We start from the raw sequence: 14318 nt of genomic DNA on the forward strand, positions 1-14318 counted from the left end.
TTAAACAAGCACTTCACATTCCATACAGCACTGCAACAATACCGAGGCCACTCCATCGTCTGCCTTCTGCTCGCTATCTGTGAACATCCCGCACGTGTCCCCAGACGCCCGGCCCGAGCAGCCCTCCCCCGGGCCAGGCTGCACCTCTGGCTGATGTGCCCACAGGGCTCCTTCCTCATCTGCCCCCTGCCCAGCCACAGTGGGGTCTCACCACAGGACCTCTGCATTTGCTGTTCTCTGCCAGTCACGCTTGCCCCCCAAATATCCAGGCTCGTGCGCCCACCCTCTGCCTCCTCAGCAGGGCCCCTCCCCGGTCCTCACCACCCTATTTTCCTCCATCTGACGCCCCCATCGAACTGCTCATTCTAGGAGGACAGGGACTTGGTTTTGCTGGTGGCTATTTCCTCTGGCACCTGAAGACGGTGCCTGGCATGTAGCAGGCACTCCCGTTTGTCAGACAAGTAAACAAACGTCATTTTCTTTAAACTCTAAAGTGTACAGATTACCTCACTATGCTCGGGGGGGAAACGAGACCTAGCAGGACACTTACGAGGGAGGGGGTATTTGACTACTTCTGCAGCCAGTGACAGAAAAGCAGTCTCTGTCCCGCTTGACTTCCTCCTACTGTACTTGTGAGATGGTCTTAGTTTCTTGTCGGATTCCGTATCAGACTGTCAGCTTTGAGGGCAAAACAAATCCACTCACTTAGAAGCCGCGGTGCTGAACACAGACACAGCACCTAGAGGATGCCAAAGGGCACTGGGGTCACCGCACATCCGTTCAGACCATAGCCGCCTAGTCACCCGCCGGGATGGAGACGGGCCCTGCGACTCGGCATCTGAGCAAAGAACGTGAAGGACAGAAACGTGCCAAACCAAGTAGCACTCCACCCTTTCACTCACTCAGGCAGCATCTGGGGACAAGCAGTGCTGGCCACCCGCAGGGATGCCCAGTGCCACCCTCCAGGGGCCCAGACGCCTGGCTTGCCAGGGATGATGGGTGTCATCTCTGGACTCGACAGCTTCCACCCCATTTCCCTCTCGAAGCCGACCCAGTGTGGACATTACACTACAAGGTCCTCCAGCCCTGAAGTAACGGGACACTGTCTGTTTCACAAACTGGAGGAGGCGGAGAACGCTGGTGAACCCTCCCCTAGGAGCCCAGGGACACCTGGTCCACCCACCGCACCAGACTTGCTGGCCAAATCACAGGGTTTTCCTACTCAGCCATCTCCTTCACCACTGGGTCCTCGTGACCATCACCCCGCCCTCCTTCTGACCCCTCCAACATTCCCTGGGCCCCACCACCCACTTCCACTTTGCTAGTCTCCATGTGCCAACAGGGGCAAATCAGATTCCAACCCCCATGGGCCGGGCTCTAAAAGCCCACCTGCCACCTACACCAGACATAACACGTGGCCCCTTCCCCTTTGCTTTCTTGGGCCCTTCGCACCAATGACATCCGCCTGCCTGGCCCTTCATGCTGCCCAGCGAGCTGAGTCCTGGCCATTGCATCCAAGTGGCTGGGAGTCCAGCATGATAGCCTCTGGACTGGGCTGACCTAACCCTTCCATCAGGTACTCTAGGTTCTGGACAGCAGAGAGGGTAACCCGCCTCTCCCGTCAACTCTCCAGGAGGCAGGCTTCCCAGCTGGCCTGTGCCTGCTCAGCCCAAGGCCACCTCCTCAGGGATGCGACCTGTCACATCTGTCCCTCAGGCCACCGGCTAAAGCCAGGATCTGACAGTCCCTTCGCCTGCTGGACTGGGCTCCTCCGAGGACCGAAATGAGCCACCTTGTTCACCTTGCCCTTCAGTGCCTGGCACAGCACAGGCCACACAAGTGAGAGCATTGGAACTCACAGAAGGCCACCTGTTTGTCACACCCCTCCTGGGTCACTCACTCTGGCCCTGTCCCAAATGTGGAGGTGGACTTGAGAGCCCCACATGAACTGCCTCCTTGGAGGCCATGCAATGTGCAGGAGCCAGAGCAGGACCCTTGGCTCTGGCGGGCGGTAGGTAAAAGTGAGTAGCCCCAGGCTCGCCCCCTAGAGCGGGAGGCAGGAGACTGAAGAGACTTCAGGTGGGTCTCTACGCCCAGCCTCCCACAGGGCTGTCGGCCCCTCCTAAACTGCACCCCACGTGTGGCCCTAGCTTGCTCAATTGTCCACATGGGCAGATGTGACTACAAGCCCCTCCCGTTCTCTGCCAGAGCTTCCAAAGCGATCTCAGCACAGTGAAGAACACACCCTCCGCCTGCTCCTTCCACGCCCACGGAAAGGCTGAGCACGTGACGCCGTATGCTGCCGTCAGCTGCGGAAGCCAGGCTTTTGGGAACCAAAAGCCAGAGGAAAGGGTCGCTTGAAAGCGAGCGGGTGGCAACACGAAGTGCCCTGCCCCTCACCTCATGGTCCAGTGGGCAGGCAGAGGGACTGTGCTGTGTCCCTTACCTGTCAGGTCAGAGGATCACCGGCAGACACAGAGGCAGCCACCATCTCTGGAGCACTAACGCCAACCCCCATGCCAGGACGCCAGACGCCAGGCAGGGCTGGTCCCCACCCCCTGAGGGCCCATGTGCCTGCCTCCTGCCTGAGACACCAAAGTTCTGGCCTAGACAAGAACTGCAACAGTGGGACGAATCGGACGGTTCCAGTTCTACACACACTTCTACTTTATTATGGCGAAGGCGAAAAGGCCACCTTCTCCACAACAGCAACCAGTAAAATTTATCCCAAAAATAACTCAGTACAAAACAGGTCTGTTACAGAATTTTTAAAAAAAAAAAAAAAAAAGGGAAAAAAAAACCTTTACATGAGTTTTAAATCCTATTTTAAAACGTAAGAGAAAACTTCATCATTGGCCACACAGCCCCAGCCCGCCAGCCCCTCCCGTCAGGGAGCATGGACGAGCCGCCTGGAGCCTGTCCTGTGCACAGGCTTGCTGGTCTGTTTAACTGGTGTCCATCTGAAAGAGAAAAGAGGTTCTTGCTCGAAAGGAGGTCCTAGTCACCCCTCCCGGTCTTGGCTGGTCCCCACTCTGGCCCATCTAAGACTTACTCTTGCATTGTAAGCGTCCAGCTGGGCGTCCAACTCCTCTGCGGAAAGCTGCTGCTTTGAACTCCTGCCTGTGCCTCTGCCTCTGCCCCGGCTGCCTCCACGGGCACCTCGCCGAGCGCCACCGCCGCCAAATCCTCCAGAACCACGGTTCCTAGTCATCCCGCCTCTGTTCACACTAGCGAGGGAAAGGAGACTCCTTCACACACATGGCCAGGCCCGCAGGCTGAGCGATCACACCACAGGCCAACCCCGGCCCTGAGGCCCCAGAACTCACCTCTGTATCGGTCTCCGCTGTGTGTCAATCTGTGACGTGACGAGCTGAATGTTCATGGGGCGGCCTGTGGCAAAGAATACAAGAGGGCACGTTCCTGTTAGAGACCTCTGACGCCCACCCAGGGCACCACGCCCCGGTCTCCATGCAGGCACTGGGAAGGGGCCGTGCGTGTCTCGATCGCTCGCGACAAGAGATGGCGCCGACGACAACCCACCACCACCTCCTCGCTCCTCAGTCCAGCTTAGGAGGGTGTCTGGTCAGGTGTCCAGGCTGCTCATGGGCGGAACGGTGTGGGCGCCCTGCCAGGAGGAGAGCTGGTACCTTTGTTTACGACTACAGCCCCACACTCAGAGGTGTACTCTGGCAGCTGAGAAGGCTTCACAGGAGTGAGTCTTCCGAAGGAGCTGAACGAGGGGAGGGATGTAGCTTGCTGGTGGGGGTTCACAAGAGGTTGGTCCACATGTATGGGGCAGCGTGAGAAGTGGCAGAGTGGGAGCGAGACAAAGGGGCGAGTGCAAAGTGTCCTCAGCCAGAGGGGGAGCCATATTCCTGCATGGACGGGTGCCAGCCCCAACTCCACAAACCAGGCGTGGCCCCTCAGTCTTCTTAGGTCCAATCCCAAACGCACCATCCAGAGGGACGCCGTTGTACTGTTTCATAGCTTTCAGGGCGTCTGCCTTCCGTTCAAAGTGCACGTCGGCTGTTCCCAGACTGCGACCGGAGCGGTCGTAGTGCACGGCCGCTTTCTTCAGAGTGCCAAACTCAGCAAAGAGTTCCTGGGAGTCGGAAACAGCAACTGTCAGCGAGCTCTTTTCCTTCTGCTGGCCCAGGGACAGTCCCTGGAAGTGTGAGCTACTTTGAGGGGACTTCCCTGGGGGCAGGGCAGTGGTAGTGGGAAATGGGGGCAAGGATGGGGCAGGTGGGACAGCCCCCTCCAGGAGCAGCTGGGCCTGAGGGCTCCTGCCAACTTGGGGACCTGACATCTGTACCACGATGCAGGTGAAGGACTGCAAAGCCCATCAGTGAAGGGCACGAGATGAGGTCACTATCTCTTTCAGCAAAGGAAAGTGTACAACACACCCAAGGACTGTGCCAACAAACAGCAAAGGCCAAGACCACAGCTCAAGGGGCGCCGTCTGACATGTGGACCAGCTCCAAGGACCCTGACTCGGGAGCCCTGACCCAGCCCCTCCCCCAGGGCAGATTCTGGCTCACCTTTCCCTCTCCTCCTACTCAAGCCTGCCGCAAAGTCTGAAGTCAAGCGCTGCCATGGAAACTGCCCTGACCTCAGGCAGGCTGGGAGTTGGAGAGGGAACCCAGAGTGTGGGGCTACTCCGGCCGCAGGCACACAGCGGGAAGTGGAGTTCACCAAAAGCGGTTTCCAGTGGATGCCAGAAACCACCTTAAAAAAAGTGTTGAGACACTGTGAGTGCTCACCAGCCTTGCTCTGTCCTCCCACAGCTGGGCTCTGGGAAATTGAACCCAGGAAGGCCCAGAACCCTGACCCGGCCATCTCCAGGACTGACCCCCAAGATGTTGTCATTTAACCAGAAAATAGGTTTAAATGCCTTTGAGGTTCAATCAAAAAAAGAAAAAGAAAAACGGGGGCGGGGGGGGGACGGGAAGAGGCTTCAACCAAAGATGGGTTGGCGAATCATGCTACTAACAAGACCTGAGGGATGGTGGTGAGTGGAACGACACATGGAAGAAGACACAGGGCTCAAGGCCGACAGCCAGAAAGATGCGCTGGCCTGCTTCTGTGCTGTCACCTCTACAGAGAGGGAAGTCTTTCTCCTCTCAACAAATCATGAAAACGAGCACAAAGTAAAGCAAGCAAGCAGCCCAGCTCCATCAGTAACACAGGAACCACGCAAGTCTGACCAGTCTTTTCCTGTTAGAAACGGGAAGCTCTGGCAGAGAGCTTCACTCACGGAACAGGTTTTAGTGAGGGAGGGCAGCGGCTCCTCACACTACGCTGGGGGCCTGTTTTCCAGCACAAATGGACCTACTCCTCGCAGGTTCAGCTCTAGCATGACCTCGGCTCTCCACGCCAGCAGCCCCTGACAGGGCACAGTGGCTGGCCCTGGGGTGCTTGGGGGGGCTCCATGTCCTAAGGTGGGAAGGGATTCAGGGCCACATCCCAAACACCATCAATTCCGCGTGGGTCAACTACCGACCGACAGGATCCTGTCTCTTACCTGTATGTCAGCGTCGGACACTCCGAAATCCAGATTGGACACCAGCAGTTTCCCACCGGTCTCCACGCCGGCGCCACCCCCAAAGCCGCTGTCGAAAAGGTCATGTTGCCACTTGTCAGGAAGTTGTTTTGGCTGAAGGGGGGAAAGCACAACAGAAGCAAAGCCGTGAGTCTCATTCCAGGGCTCTCCCTCGCCCTCACTGCCACTGGAAGACCCTCTCCCAGCGGGGCCCGGAGAAAAGTGCGAAAAGGGGCCTGAAGCCCTGCGCTTCCCGCCCGCGCCGAGCCGCAGTCGACCCTGCCGGGGCCCCACGTTCCGCGACTTTTCCAACTAACTTCTCGCCGCCGGTGTGGCTGCGGAAAACGTCCCCTCAGTCCCTGCCGCCACGAGGCTCGGCGGCCAGACAAAGGCCGGCAGGGTGTCCGCCTCCCTGGCCCGGCCGCGCGCGACATCCCGCCCGGCCCAGCGCCCGCGCCCACCCGCCCGGCCAGGCCCGTCGCCCTCTTAGCCGCGCGCCGCCCCGCCGCTCCGCTCCCCCGCCGCGGCCCGCCGGCGGCCTCCGCACTCACCCTGCTGTAGGGCGCCGGTCGGTTCCTGCCACCGCCGCCCGCCGCGCCGCGGGCGAGGGCCGGCCGGTTCCGCATGGGACCGCCGCCCCGACTCACTCGCGCGGCGGCCTGTGCTCCGCCGCCGCGGCCTCCCTGCGAGCCAGCCCGGCCGCGGCCCCGGCCCCCGCCGCGGCCGCCTCGCTGGCTCCGGTTCAGCTTAATGATGTCGTCCAGAGACATGTCCATTTTGTCGGCCATGGCGGGCGCGGAATCGGCCTCGGCTCGAGCCCGCGCGTCAGCACGCCGGCGCGTCACTTCCGGCGCCGCGCGGGGCCTTCCGGTGCCGCGTTCTCGGAGCGGCCGCCGATTGGCTGCAGGCAGGCGGAGGCGGTGGGGGTCGGGGCGGCGCGTGCGCACTGGGACGCGGGGTTCAGCGGGCTCCGCTACCAGGTCCCGGGCCACGGCCGCGATAGTTTTTGTACCTTCGCGCGCGGGCTCGGGCGCTGCCAACTGAAGGCGGGCGGTGCTGCGCGCGATTAAGTCCGCTTGGGCGCGGGGGCGGGGCGGAACGGGGCTCGTCGCCCCTCCCCTTGGGCGCCTGCGGCTGGGTGGTGGTTTCCCGCGTGAACTCACAGCAAGCGAGGTTCGAGTCTCTGTCCGTCACCCCCAAGTTAGTCATGTCCTTCAAGAAGTGCTGCATGGCACGTTCTGGCAGTTATTAACGAAAGCCAGCGCGCCCTTTGGCGGGTTTTTGCAGATGCCCTGAGTACGTGGCGAGCACCCGGGGCTCCGGTCCTCCCATGGGCGTCCCCTGTAGCCGCCTTTTCCCCTCTCGGTGGCTGAAAGGGTGTCTCAGAGCCGACCCTCTGCCTCGGGCAGCAGCCCTTGTTTGGTGTCTAAATGCTGTCGCTCTGCAGACCAAGGGCAGCAGGTGATCTCTTCCCCTCGCCCGCAGGCTCCACCGTCATGAAGGTGAAGATTAAGTGCTGGAACGGCGTGGCCACTTGGCTCTGGGTGGCCAACGACGAGAATTGCGGCATCTGCCGGATGGCCTTTAATGGCTGCTGCCCTGACTGTGAGTGTCCCCTGTGCTCGCTGTCTCTTGAGCTCTGTTTACTCGCCTTGCAGTGCTGTCTCCCCCAGAAACACCCGCACAAAGTCCCTGGGTTTTGGTCTCCCTTTTCTCAAGAAAAGTTGGCAGAGAAAAGGTAGGCGGTTTGGGCCCATATTTGTATCAAGACACCATGAAAAGTTTTGTAAGGAGAAACAGTACAGCCTTTTATCATCAAACTGGGCTGGGAAACTCAGGGGACAAAGAGACGCATTAAAACTTTTCATTTGAAAATTCTCAAACAAGAAAAGGAATATTAGAAGGATACCCCCTCCATTGAGCACATGGAGTAACAGTGAATAACGTTTCCATGTTCACTTCGTGGGCTGCCTCCCCCCACTCACTCAGTCGCATTTAAATGTAACGCTACTGTTGTCACATCAGACAACCTAAGAATTCCTTACTGTCATCTGTGCCCATTCCTAGTCCACATTCAGATTTCTCCGGTTGTCCCCAAATATCTGCTTCCCCAAGTGGTCTGAACCAGGACTCCCCATTTCATTACTATGCTCCTTAGCTATTTACAACAGCCCTTCCCCCGCCCCTCTCTCCCCTTTAAAGACACCTGACTCCTTTAGGAAACCCATGTGTCACCTTGCACAGTGCCTACCATCAGGTGTTGTTGGATTTCTTCTTTGTGATGTCTTTTGCCCTGTTCCTTTGTCGGCAGTATGTTCTGTGAAGTAGAAATGTTTGATTATATATTTAGGTCAAAAGCAGATTTTTGCACCAATGAATTGAGTTTTTTAGTCAGACCCAAGTGAACCCAAAGCAGAAGCAAGGGTCAAGGCTTTGTCTAGGGTACAAGGGCGGTCCCAAGAGGAAAAGGGGGGCTTGGGGACTCCTGAGGAGCTCCTCACTGCCTGTGAATGACCAGGCCTTCGTGGGGGCTACGTGAGTGCCCAGAACAGTGACAGTGCTTTGCTTCTTACAGTGAAATGTAAACCATGGACTTTTAGTGCAAATACTTTTTTCTTCTAGGCTTAATCTTTATATCTGCTTTGGCTGAAAGGAGATCCCATTACCCAGGAATCAATCCATCCTGATTTCATCAACTGGGTGGGACTTATTCTTAGAAAGTCATTGATTGGCTCTACTTGATCAGGTTTCACTTAATGAGAAGAGCGATGCACAAGGTTTGGTTTGATTTAATCTATTTTTAAATCGCCATTCCTGAGGGTACTGCAGAGGCAGTGAGACCCTGAAGGAGCAAATCCTTGCAACTTTCTATGCAACAGATTGTTACTTTCTGAAAAGGCCTCAAAAGCATTTTTGTGGCTGTGCCCTTGGTCGATGTGAGCTAGTGAGCCTGTATAAAGATGGCACCAATGGGCCCGCACTGCCTGAGGAGCCCGCCAGTACTATTCCAGCTGGGCCTGTGGCTGGGCATCTCCGCCTGTGGGCCTGCCAGCTGCGAGAGTAGCGGTTCAGAGTTTGAGCCTTGGACCCTGTGGAGTGAGCCAGTTGTCAAGTTCAAGGTGCCTGATGAGAATGAGGTGCTTTCTGTACAGATGAGGTGGCACTGGGTTTCTGTGGCTCAAGTGGAACTCCTGTGGGGAGCGACAGCCTCTGAGCCTACGATAAACCCGCCCCGTGTCCCTGAGGGCTCTGGGAGTCAGTCTTGTTGAGGGGTGTTTTAACTAAAATTAGGGCTTCCATCAAGACACTAGCAGGCCTTTGGGGGAGTCACCGACCTGGTGCTCGTGCGCTCATCACGTGCCCCCGGCAGGTTTCTCTGTCCACGTGCTCTGCAGCAGTGGCTGGGTGGCCGGGTGCCCCACCAGGCGGCTACCAGGCTCCTGTTCACGGTTTTCCATCCTCTATTTGTAAAGGACTCTCATTTTTATACGGTGATTCCAAGGGGCGTTCTTTCTTCTGAGGTTGGAAAGGCCCGAGGTGGGAACTAATCTAAATCAGGTGTCACACAGTGTGGGCTCCTGACACAGGCCTGGGAAGGAGAGTGAGTGACATGTTTTGTATTTGCTGAGCACATAATTTTCTGGTAGTTTTGTCATAAAAGCTCAGGAAACAAGGGACGTTTTTGGTATAGAAAGGATTTTTAAAAGGTTGAGAACCACTGGCGCGAACAAGCAAGTGAGAAGGTGGAGCGGTGGCCACTCTTACCTCGTCACTTGGTGGATGGCTGTGCCCTCTGGGCGGGGACTGTGCGTGCTCAGCAGACCCTGAAGCGTACTTAGGAGCCCACGTTTGTCCCTGACCCAGCACCCACCCCGGCCGCCGGTCTGAGATGGGGTGACATGGAGGCTGCAGAGTGCTGAGGGGCTGGAGGAGAGTGCAGGCCGTGTTCCTAGCCCCTTGTTCTGTACAAGCTGTCGCTAAGTGGGGTTTTGGGAGCATTGTTTTATGGCTCGGCCGTAGTGTTATTTGTTTAACGTGCTGCAGGATCACGCAACCCCATGTTTGGTGTCACGAATGGCGGCCAGGCCTGGCCCTGTGGTCACGAGTCCGAAGACAGTTTCTGTCCTCGGCACCTAAGACACGTGTTGCAAATGGAGCTGCTGCCTGGAGAAGATGTCCCTGGTCACTGGGCCTGGCTTTTCTCTGAGGTCCCTTGTGTTTGTGCAGCAGTGACCTCTGGATGTAGCTACCGCTCGCTAAGTATAGAGGGCCCCCAAGGCAGTGACATGGGGGAAAGGCACCCCAGGACAGGGTGGAAGCAGCGAGCGTCAGTTCTTGGATGTCCATGGGGACCCTGCTCGGGAGGCCTGGGGAGGTCACTGTGCGCTGCTGGCACCGCTGACTGACAGGGTTTTCTAGAATCTGGGAAATCAGAGGGACGCTCGTGTCTGGAGCACGGGCCGTGTGGCGTGTCCTGTCCATAGATGCAGCCTCCCAGGAGCCGGCAGCGTGTGTCTGGGCATTGGAGGTGGGACCTTTTCAGGCTAGAAACGGCTGAGATGGCGGGTAGCGCTGTGCTCACAGCCGGCCTATAACAGGCTAGGCACGGACGGCAGTGTGCGAGCTGCGGTGTGCGTGTCCTCAGCAGGCACCGCAACGTGACAGTGACAGTGCAGCCTTCTTGCATCACAGGTCACGTGGCCAGGCGCAGGCAGGCACGCTGCCCCTGCCACTGGGCGCCCTGAGCTGCTCCTGCCCCCCCCCCAGGCCTTGCGGAGGCGCGGCCGTGCCAGCCCCGGGCTGTCTGTGAGCCCGCCGTGGCCTTGTCCCTGTCCCTGTCCCGTGCAGGCAAGGTGCCCGGCGACGACTGCCCGCTGGTGTGGGGCCAGTGCTCGCACTGCTTCCACATGCACTGCATCCTGAAGTGGCTCAACGCGCAGCAGGTGCAGCAGCACTGCCCCATGTGCCGGCAGGAATGGAAGTTCAAGGAGTGAGCGCCCGCCCCGCGCGCCCGCCATGAGATGAGGACCGCCGCCGCCGCCGCCACCACCACCGCCGCCGCCGCCGCTCAGCCAATAAGTAGAGCTCATTAAACTGCCCGAGCCTCGCCCGAGGCCTCTGGTTGCCTGTCGTCTTGGCGCTGACGTGGCCTCCGTGTGTGCTGTGCGTTGATTTGAAAACTCATGAATAAACATGTCTGAGTCACACTGTGGGAGGCCAAGGAGCGCAGGATCCACAGGAAGAGCCTGGGGCAGGCGTGGCTGCCTGCGCAGGGGGCTGGGAGGCCTGGCGGTGCAAAGGCCCCACAATGTTCAGCCAAGGGGACAGTGAAGGAACCATGGTGCGGAGACCCATGGCCCGTCGGCCAGCTTCTCACCTGATGGGGAGGAGCTCTGGGGGGGGCCACAGGCCCAGCCCCACACATTGGGCGGGCATCTTCTGGGGGGGAGACTGCTGTAGGCTGCATGTCCTGTGAGCATGTCCGTTCTCCATGGCCCTCTGGGGTTGCTCCCCTGTGCCCCATGGTAACCCCTTCTGTCGCCTGTCCTGAGCCGCCAAGACAGAAGACAGGGCAGTTCATCGGAGGGGCAGGCCCTGCCTCCTGCCTGGAGGAAAGGAGGCCCTCACGGAACCCTGAGGTCAAGTGCCCCTTGTCCAGAAACCCAGCTGCAGGGTCCCCTCGCTGGTTGCTATCCTGGGCAGGACACACCCAAAGGAAGACACCTTGTGACCGGGACATATGGGGAGCATGAGGAAGGGCGCCTGAGTGAGCTGCTGAGGGGCAGCTGGCGGCCGGCCCTCCCACCCCCACACCCTGTCAGGCCCTGGGTTCTGGGCAGCCACTCTTCTCGGAGCCTTTCTGTCTACAGTGTGTCCAGATCTCGGGAGTCACGAGGGGTTCAGGAGAGGGAGGTAGGCCAGGGCTGCAGAGGACCCCACTGGGTGGCTGCAGCTTTCTGACCTCATCCTGACCTGCCCCCTGCACTTCCGCCTTCCCTGGGGAATTCCTGTGATAGGAAGTGCCCATGGGGACCCAGCCTCCCCAGCTTTTCACTCACCCTTTGGGATAGGTGCTCAGCCCTGAGGGCTTCCTAGCCTGCCCCAGGTCACAGCGTCCTCTTGGGGGCAATCCCCACTTCCTGCACTGGGACTCATCAGAACTTCCCTGGGTTCCATCCTGGTCTCAGGGCCAGCTTGGTACCCTTGAGCTGGACACAGCCCCCCAGCAGGCCCTGCACACACCCAGAGTCCAGCCATCTATCTTCTCCCAGGAAGCGCAGAACCCCATACCCTCCCCAGCCCCCTCCCCAGAGGACAGGGTCACACCACCCACCTTTGTAGACCTCTTCCCTGTCCTCCCCTCCTTGTCCCCCAGTGAGCCATCCTGACTACCCTGCCACCAGCTCCGTTCTCCCACACAGCTGTGGCTTCAGTCAGGACCTGGGTCAGTTCATCTGGACGCTGGCATATAGCGGAGTTTCAGTAAATGAACTTCTGCTGGGCAGTGACATGTTCCTTCCCTGAGGCCAGTCCCAGAGTGTGGACCAGTGTGTAGGGTGACTGCAGAGAGGCCCCAAGCTCCTGAGGCTACCCACCCCAGGGACCTCGGATCTCCTGGGCCACCCCTTGACTCAGTTTCCAGAGGTTGGGCCTTGCTGCCCCCCCAACCCTTGCTCCCCCCTCTCTGCCAGCAGCAGCCCTATTGATAGAACTTTCCCCCTTGGGCATGAAACACTGTGGCCCCCAGGCCAGCCCAGACTGATTCTTCTCCAGACGCCCTGCCGTTGGGGTCAGCTCCACTTTAGAATGGGAGAAATTGTACCCTGGGCAGTGTAGCCAGTGGTTCTCTCTCCAGCTTCATGAGCCCTGGGGACCTCTGAGTGGTGACCCTTAGGGCTGGGGCGCCCTCAGGTTGGTTGAGGGTTCAGTGCAGCCCCACTCGCCCTTGCTCTGAGGCCCCATGGTGCCAGGCTGGGAGCCGTGGGAGCGGCCTGGGCGCCCCCTCCTAGTAGCCCCAGACAGGGCTGGAAACAGGACAGCTGGCGGGGGTGGGAGCCCGCCTCCCACTAAGCGCTGGACTCATCAGCGCCTCAAGCAGTGACCTGCGCCTGCCTGAGGAGGCCGACGGTCCGCGGCACCACCCCCGCGCCCCTCACTCCCGCCCCGCCCCGTCCCCACCGCAGATATAAGGCGCCCCGGCTACGGCTGCCGCAGCTCCGAGCCCCGACGCCCGTGCCGCTCCGTCTTCATGGCCCAACTCGCGACGCTGGTGGCTGCCGCCCTGGCGCTGTGCCTGCTTCTGGCACCGCCCGCCCTCGCGTGGTACAAGCAGGCGGCAAAGCCCAACTCCTACTCCGTAGGCCGCGCTGCGGGGCTGCTGTCCGGCTTCCGTGGGTCCCAGTACGCGCGGCGCTCGGAGCCCCCCGTGGGCACGGGACCCTTGGGCCGGGCCGATGCCTTCCCAGAGCTGCGCCCCAGCCTGCGGAGCCCCGTGAGTGCGGGGGCGGGGGCGCGGGGCATTGGAGGGTGAGATGGGGACGGTAGGATGAGGGGCAGAAGAGTGCGGGAGGGTGGGAAAGGGGACACAGGCAATGGGGGGCGCAGAGCGGGATGGGGTGCGGGGCGCTGGGGGGGATGAGGGATGGGGCGTGCAGGCCGCCCCCTCAGCGTCCTTCTGCCCGCAGACCGTCTGCGTCAAGGACGTTACCCCCAACCTGCATAGCTGCCAACCGCTACCCGACGGACGAGCCACCTTCCAGTGCAAGGCGGACGTCTTCCTGTCGCTACGAGCCACGGACTGTCGCAGCGCGTGAGGCGCCACCTGACACCTGGACGTCGCTTGTCTCCCTGCGGGTATCCCCGGCACGCACCCTCAGAACCCCCTGGGGCTCGAGATGGCGCCCAGCGCTGCCCACCCCATCTCCACAGTAAATGGCTAAATGAATAAATACCTAGTGCTCCAGGCTTGAGTGTGGGCGCTGTTGGAGGGGGCAGGGCCCTGTCAGTCTCTAAACTGATTTTGCCCCCAAACCACAGGGCCTGACCCTTACCAGGCCTGGAGCTCGCCTGAAACACCCTGCACAGGAGCACCCCAAACCCCACTGCTCCAGAAATGCTGCTGCGAACGTTCTTCGGTCCCCAGCCTCACCTCACCCTGGAAGCCTTCTAGAGCCCCCACCCCGTCGGCCAGAGACTGCTCTCCATCCGACCTTTCCAGTCCGGTGCTTGTCCCCACTAGCCATGAGGTTACTCAGCCAGCTCCAGCGTCTGTCCTGCTACAGGTGGCCCCCTAACCACCCCATCCAGGTGCCCCCCGCCTCAAATCCGGGTTTCTTGAGGCCAAAGTTCTCCCTTACTAGAGGGGCAGCTCCTGGGGTCACTCTTTCTTGGATAACTCCCCCACTACCTCAAAATACTGTGCAGAGCCCAATGCATCGGGTGTGGTGCCCAATGAACCAGCTGGCCCAGGGAGGAGGGGCAGCCAGTGGTGCAGCTCCGAGATGAGCAGGAGCTGCCCCGAGGCCCTCCTGCCAACTGACAAAGCTGGATGCAGCTGGTGCCCAGCAGCTGGCCTCCTGGGAGCTGTTCATCCCTCCCCACAACTGCGGTGCTGCCTGGCCTGGAGGAGGGCGGTGGGCTGTGTGGGCCACCACTCCCAGCACTGGGCCCCACCTCAGGCTCATTACTGCTATCCTTGCCCTGCCCCCACCAGGCCGCCTCTGAGTTTCCCTCTGGCAAGTGGCTAAGTGAAAGCTGGAACCCTGGTCCCAGAGGT

The 14318-nt window shown here is 59.9% G+C and overlaps 2 protein-coding genes across 9 annotated transcripts; one reads left to right on the top strand and one right to left on the bottom strand.

Annotated features, from left to right (window-relative positions):
- Window positions 1-2638: 2638 nt before the first annotated feature.
- ALYREF (Aly/REF export factor) lies at window positions 2639-6497 on the bottom strand. Its single transcript, XM_074320904.1, has 6 exons — window positions 6094-6497; window positions 5525-5656; window positions 3955-4102; window positions 3327-3390; window positions 3053-3227; window positions 2639-2960 (listed from the first exon to the last, which is right to left on the bottom strand). Exons 1-6 carry the CDS (start codon window positions 6328-6330, stop codon window positions 2946-2948), a joined length of 771 nt encoding a protein of 256 aa, XP_074177005.1. The 5' UTR covers window positions 6331-6497; the 3' UTR covers window positions 2639-2945.
- ANAPC11 (anaphase promoting complex subunit 11) lies at window positions 6448-13507 on the top strand. 8 transcript variants are annotated; one of them, XM_074320908.1, is made up of 4 exons: window positions 6448-6522; window positions 7028-7147; window positions 12727-13034; window positions 13228-13507. In XM_074320908.1, exons 2-4 carry the CDS (start codon window positions 7039-7041, stop codon window positions 13354-13356), a joined length of 546 nt encoding a protein of 181 aa, XP_074177009.1. In that variant the 5' UTR covers window positions 6448-6522; window positions 7028-7038; the 3' UTR covers window positions 13357-13507. The 8 variants fall into 8 exon arrangements, with proteins under 8 accessions (XP_074177009.1, XP_019591281.1, XP_019591278.1 ...); XM_074320905.1 differs by lacking the exon at window positions 6448-6522 and adding an exon at window positions 6571-6715; XM_074320907.1 differs by lacking the exon at window positions 6448-6522 and adding an exon at window positions 6599-6742.
- Window positions 13508-14318: the final 811 nt, after the last annotated feature.

Source organism: Rhinolophus sinicus, linkage group LG15 (genome assembly GCF_036562045.2).
Source record: "Rhinolophus sinicus isolate RSC01 linkage group LG15, ASM3656204v1, whole genome shotgun sequence".
In the NCBI taxonomy this organism is placed as follows: domain Eukaryota; kingdom Metazoa; phylum Chordata; class Mammalia; order Chiroptera; family Rhinolophidae; genus Rhinolophus; species Rhinolophus sinicus.

What these genes read in the sequence shown, in the direction of transcription:
- ALYREF (XM_074320904.1), bottom strand. Translation starts at nt 6,330, where the DNA reads ATGGCCGACAAAATGGACATGTCTCTGGACGACATCATTAAGCTGAAC. An exon ending in GACCGGCGCCCTACAGCAGG is followed by an intron (nt 5,657 to 6,093) that starts GTGAGTGCGGAG and finishes TCCCCCCTTCAG; the next exon opens with CCAAAACAACTTCCTGACAA. An exon ending in CAGCGGAGACCGATACAGAG is followed by an intron (nt 3,228 to 3,326) that starts GTGAGTTCTGGG and finishes TTCCCTCGCTAG; the next exon opens with TGTGAACAGAGGCGGGATGA.
- ANAPC11 (XM_074320908.1), top strand. Translation starts at nt 7,039, where the DNA reads ATGAAGGTGAAGATTAAGTGCTGGAACGGCGTGGCCACTTGGCTCTGG. An exon ending in TAATGGCTGCTGCCCTGACT is followed by an intron (nt 7,148 to 12,726) that starts GTGAGTGTCCCC and finishes TCCCCACCGCAG; the next exon opens with ATATAAGGCGCCCCGGCTAC. An exon ending in GCCCCAGCCTGCGGAGCCCC is followed by an intron (nt 13,035 to 13,227) that starts GTGAGTGCGGGG and finishes TTCTGCCCGCAG; the next exon opens with ACCGTCTGCGTCAAGGACGT.